The 6,000-nt window shown below is 31.1% G+C and overlaps 1 protein-coding gene across 2 annotated transcripts; it reads left to right on the top strand.

Annotated features, from left to right (window-relative positions):
- Window positions 1-230: 230 nt before the first annotated feature.
- LOC104217369 (GDSL esterase/lipase At5g03980-like) lies at window positions 231-3,908 on the top strand. 2 transcript variants are annotated; one of them, XM_009767603.2, is made up of 5 exons: window positions 231-585; window positions 1,519-1,647; window positions 1,764-1,912; window positions 3,052-3,325; window positions 3,579-3,908. In XM_009767603.2, exons 1-5 carry the CDS (start codon window positions 285-287, stop codon window positions 3,794-3,796), a joined length of 1,071 nt encoding a protein of 356 aa, XP_009765905.1. In that variant the 5' UTR covers window positions 231-284; the 3' UTR covers window positions 3,797-3,908. The 2 variants fall into 2 exon arrangements, with proteins under 2 accessions (XP_009765905.1, XP_009765904.1); XM_009767602.2 differs by having other exon boundaries at window positions 1,441-1,647.
- The last annotated feature ends 2,092 nt before the right edge of the window (window positions 3,909-6,000 follow it).

Raw genomic sequence — 6,000 nt, 5'->3', positions numbered from 1 at the left:
TTCCTTTTTTTATTAGCTTCACAAGAAATATATATATTTACAAATTACTTGAGAGAACATAAGAGTTGACTGTTTAACCGTTGTGTTATGCAATACATTAAAAAAATGTATGTTTGCAATAATTCAAGGAATCTAGCTAGAATTTAGGTGCACATATTATTATTATTATTTTTATCCACTTGTATTATTAAAATATCTTCATCGTATTCTGCAGGGAAAAAAGTATTGTTATTGATCATATTCATAAAGCTGAAGTTTCAGCTCCCTTGTGTAGTTTTCAGGTTATGGCACTGATAATAAGATCACTGTTAGATTTCCTAGTTATTTCTTCTATTAGTTTGGTGGTTCTTCAACAGAAAAGCAACGGTGAAGATCAATTACTGATGCTTCAGAAACCACGATTAATGAAATGCAGATTTGATAAAATATTTCAATTGGGTGACTCACTCTCTGATACAGGCAACTGCATAAGAGAAAATCTTTGTGCTCGAGGTTTTCTGTGTGGAAGATTTCCTTATGGAATGAATTTTTTCCAGAATACTACTGGACGTTGTTCTAACGGCATGCTCATGATTGATTTCATAGGTATGTAAGAGACTTCATTGACTGTATCAGGAAAACCACTAACACTTATAATTAGATCTCCACTACCGCTTGTTTTCTCTTTTGTTTCGGTTATCTGATGTATGTTACTGCTTCTTGTTAGTGTTTTTCTTTCCATGTGGTTTCGCACTGTATTTCTTTTCAACTATGGCCGGACCTATAGTGCATAGACTACGGGTTCTCGGGAACCCAGTAACTCTTGTGTAGACCTGTATTTATATTAAGAAATTTACTAAATATTAGTAAATATCTCTCTGTGAACCCAGTTATTATTGCATATTAATCTGAAATTACGGTAGAAACCCATAAGCCTCAAATCCTGAATTCCCCTCTGTCAACTATGATTGTGATTAAGTTTTTCCTAAGCCAAGAGCATATCGGAAACATCTCTCTGCCTCCACAAGGAAGGATAAGGTTTGCGTCTACATTACCCTTTTCAGATCTCACTTGTAAGATTACTCTATGTTTGTTGTTGTTGTAAGAGACTTTATTGTCTTTTCATGTTAATTTGTGTTTTTGGATTAAACTAAAATAAATTTTCATAATAAGTAAAATTAGTTACCTGAAAAATAAATAAAGCAGGCAACCGTTATAACAAATTAAATTATTATCCCATTAATTAGATATCCTGTCAGCGTATAAGTTAACTTGTTTGTTGTAGTAGGCTAATTATCATTTTAACCAGGTTACTAGTTAATAGCTTAATATTTATTATAAAAATATTTTGTAATTATTTTATAAGTGATCTAATTGCGTAAAAAAAATTACAGTTCAGTACAGAAAGATATCCCTGTAATTACCTAAATAATCTAATAATTTGTATGCTTTTTCTTATAGCACTGGAATCTGGTTTACCTCTCCTAAATCCCTACAAGCTTCAAAATGCAAATTTTAAACATGGTGCGAACTTTGCAGTAGCAGGAGCTACTGCTTTATCGACTGAAAATCTGGCAGAGGAAAAGATTGTTAATTCAGTAACCAATAGTTCATTGAGTGTGCAACTTGATTGGATGTCTACTCATTTCAAAAGCACCTACCCCACTGGTAATTTATTTAATTAATTTGCTAAATACTTAATTCAAAGAGATGATATCCTTTGGTATCTTCCAATCGACAAGTTGCACTAACTATCATATATAATTTTCTTTTTCCTTTCCTAGATCGCCTATCAAAATTGAAGAAATCTCTTTTCCTAGTTGGAGAAATAGGAGGAAATGAATTTAATTATGGCTTATTCAAAGGTAAAACGCTAAAAGAGCTCCGAAGCATGGTGCCAAAAGTTGTTCAGACCATCATTCAAGGTGTTAGAGTAAGTTTTACTTTTTACCTTTAATTATATTTGTCATTGGACGAGGGGAGTGGGAATTAAGCTGGGGACATGGTTGCCCTTTGAAATATCTTTGAGGTTAATAGTTTATATAACCCAAATAGTAGTCTAGGTAACCACTTACACTAAAAATAGTCGATAAATATATAATATATATGTAAAGTAAACAATGAATACAACATCTTATTTATGTAAAAAATCCCAAAGGTTATGCTTGTTAGTAATTATAATATTGTAGTTTATCCCCTCTCCTTCTTTTAGTAGTATCTTATTTCAGTTTATTTTTGTTTTAAATAATCAATATAAAAAATTTACATTAATCTGAATCCAACCCAATGAAAGCCCGATATGAGGGGGATTAGGGGTGAAATTAAAAAATAGCCAGATTTACAATTGGTCGTTCAAAAATAGTCCAGTTTCAAAAGTAATCGAAATTTAGCCATTTTTCATGTAAAGATAAATATGAGCGAAAACACTGTTCAAAACCCGAAAAATACGCCAGTATATTATGCTGGAGTTCCAGCATAAGTATACTTGAACTCCATCATATTATACTAGAGTTCCAAGATAAGATGCTAGAACTCCAGCATAATATTATGGAGTTCCATCATAAGTACACTAGAACTCTTCCAGCAAAGTATATCGGTCTAGCATAATATACTGGAGTTCATACACAGGTGCACCGAACTCCAATATATTTTGCTGGATCGGTTTCTGCTGCAGCAAAGTAATGGCTATTTTCATTGACTTTATAAACGTTGGCTATTTTTGAATGACCAATCCGAAAACTGGCTATGCCGTGCTATTTTTACGAAGATTAGCGTTTCCAATTGAACAAGACTCAATTTCCAAGATTTGAATTCTAAATCTCTTATTAAGAGATGATCATAAACCTTTATCATTCCACTATATCCTTTGATTGAAAAGAGGAAAAAGGAAAAAAGTGACAATATTTCTGTGATATTAGTGTTTCAAAAGAAAGCAATAATAGATGACACGTTTTAAAACAAAATTCCAAAAATTAATGAAGCAAACTAAGTATTGATTATGATACGCGTTTATTATTATTATTTTTTTCTTAGCTTGATTACCTTTCTTTGGTTGAAATTTATTTCTTTTAGACAGTCATTAGTTTTGGGGCTACTCGAATTATTGTTCCAGGCAACTTCCCAATTGGTTGTCTCCCAATTTTCCTAACGCAATTCAGGACCAGCGATTCAACTGCATACGATGAGTACCATTGCCTGCAAGATTTAAATGATTTAGCAATCTTCTTCAATGATCATTTGAAACAAGCTATTCAAGAGCTAAAAGAAGAGCATTCAAACATTGCACTCGTTTATGGTGACTACTACAATGCCTATATGTGGCTTCTACAAAATGCCATGTTTCTTGGTAAGTGCTTAAAAATATTTAATATTCCTTATTTTTAATCGTAAGGTTCTTTCATTTTTCTTTTTCTTTTTTTCTTGTCCGGTAAAATTTTCAGTTTCATAAATTAATTTTTCCACTAGTGTTTTTAATTCCTTTTCCTCTAAATGCACTTATTTACCAAAAAATATATTATGACAAATTTTCAAGGTAGATAATGTATATTTATCGAAAAGTATATGCATTTACAAACTTTTTTGATTGAAATATATTGCAGGATTTGACAAAAACTCTTTACTGAAAGCTTGTTGTGGAATAGGAGGAGATTATAATTATGACGTACATAATCAATGTGGAGCTATAGGAGTTTCAGTGTGCACTGACCCGAGTACTTACATCAGTTGGGATGGAGTTCATTTAACAGAAAAAACATATAGTTGGTTGGCAAGATGGCTAATTGATGACATGTTACCCAAATTGAACTGTCATGTTTAGGTTCAAACTCTTTAACTTTTTGCCAAAGTACACATAATAAATATTTCGTTAAATCTAGTCAAATATTCCGAGTTGTTTTAATTGATAAATTTACCTTCAATTTTTTATAGAATTATTTCGTCTCAAAGCCAATAAGGAATTGATTATGAAAAAGTGTTATCATAGGCGGATCCAGGATTTGGAGCTTTTGAGTATCACGTAGCTTTAAACGTCAATTTGTCGCTATTGATATATCGAGATAGAGCAAATATTTTATCGGTTTGAGCAACTTTGGACTTCCTTTGGGTTACTTATCTTTTTTATATATATATCGATTGAACGGAAAAGTATAGTACTTTAGTTATGATAGAGGGAAGATTTTTAAAAGAAAATGTCATTTTAACTTTGGGTGAAAAAAGCAAATACTTAACTAATAAGAGACACAAAAGGAAAGCCAGGCAAAAGGTTCAAAAGCTATTGGGGTTTGATCCTTCACAACCAAGGTGGAATCGCATGCCCTTTGCCACTGGCAAAAACAATAAGCTTGTGGGTGACGTAGTCTCCCGAGTATTACTAGATCCGCCCTGCTCATCTTTTAGAACGAGTGTACTTTTCATGCTTTGGTGTTTTGGTGTTTCTTAATATTAATTAAGGATTAATTGTACGGATGGTTATCTAACTTATTATTTATTTCACAAAAGTCACTTATCTATTTTTCGTCACTTATATTAAAAGTCACTCAATTTTATCTTTGTAACTTAAAAGTCATTATGGTTCAAAACCTATAAAAGATATGACATTAAATTTAATTAAATTTTTTAATTATAATGCTACATAAGTTTAGAAGGACCATACCCAATTTAGATATATTTTATCCACAATTCGATTTAACCCATAACCCAAATGAGTTATTAATATTTTGACCATTAGAAGGAAAAGACGAACGATAAAATTTGTTACGTAATAACCTTAATGCCACCTAAAATTTCATAAAAAGTATGAACCGAACTAGCAAAGAACTAGGTTTTGCATCGTTGAATCATTTTATAAAATACTACCATATTCATCTCACATAATATATAAATGTGCCACTAACAGACAAGAACAATAAGTTAATAAGAACCTATTTTCACAAATTACTTTTCCATTTAAGTCAAACTGCTGCTTATTACATAATACCAACCGACAAAAATATTGCTCAGTGAGAAACATCCACAATTAAATTGCATAGTGGAAGTTATCCACACACACTGCAATCATAACAGCCTATAGCAATAGTTTGGACAAAAGAAAGAGACAACATATTGTGTCTCTGCAAATCAACCACAAAATCAGATAGTCAAAATATGAATAACCCATTTTGGTTATAGGTCAAACCGGGTTGAAGAAATAGGTTTAACATAGATATGGTCTATTTAAGCTCATGTGACATTATTATTAAATTTAATGCCATCTCATAAATTTTGGTGGATTTTTTTAGGTTTTGAACTAGAATAACTTTTAAGTTATAAAGGTAAAATAGAGTGACTTTTAAGTAATAAAAAATAGATAAGTGACTTTTGTGAAATATAGAATTAGTTGGATGACCTTCAGTGAAATTAACGTTATTAATTAAGGGCTTCATATCCAAAGTTCATACGTGCCTAAAAATCACAATTCAGTTTCTTTCTTTTTTTTTTAAAACATTTTGCCCGTGATCTATTTACCTTATAGATATCAAGTAGTAAATATAACTCAACCTGTAGGGACTATTTCGACGTTAATTTTATAGATGGTCATACAATTTTCATTTTATTGCACTGAAGTTATTAAACTATTTTTTATAACTAAAAACTTACTCAACATTACCAAGGTATTACCAAAATCATTTAACATTTTTTATAACCAAACTTTCACAAAACTAGTTTTTTTTTTTTTTTAAAAAAAAATCACTCCTTGCATGCAAAATTTTCCAATTAGTACAATGTTTTTAAAAAAATTACGAGGGAACAGTATAGAGTGTTCGTTCTTGAAGCTCGACGTGATGGTGTACAAAGTTGTGAGATGTAAAGTCAACAGTATCAATCAATTAAAAGAGCTAGCCGAGATTGTACAGATTATTGTATCTCTAGGAAATCTTTTCGTAGTTCAAGAAAAGAAGTCATTAATTATTTATAGGAGTAAGAAAAAAGGGAAGAAAGCTAAAGAGGTCTGTTGATCGTTTACTACGCAATACTTTTTAATGA

This window comes from Nicotiana sylvestris, chromosome 1, assembly GCF_000393655.2.
Source record: "Nicotiana sylvestris chromosome 1, ASM39365v2, whole genome shotgun sequence".
In the NCBI taxonomy this organism is placed as follows: domain Eukaryota; kingdom Viridiplantae; phylum Streptophyta; class Magnoliopsida; order Solanales; family Solanaceae; genus Nicotiana; species Nicotiana sylvestris.
This window is presented reverse-complemented; position numbering and strand designations above follow the sequence as displayed.

Bases quoted from the DNA above. Each gene is read 5' to 3' on its own strand.
- LOC104217369 (XM_009767602.2), top strand. From the start codon at position 285: ATGGCACTGATAATAAGATCACTGTTAGATTTCCTAGTTATTTCTTCT. The intron at 586-1,440 runs GTATGTAAGAGA...TTTTTCTTATAG, and splicing joins GCTCATGATTGATTTCATAG to CACTGGAATCTGGTTTACCT. The intron at 1,648-1,763 runs GTAATTTATTTA...TTCCTTTCCTAG, and splicing joins CAAAAGCACCTACCCCACTG to ATCGCCTATCAAAATTGAAG.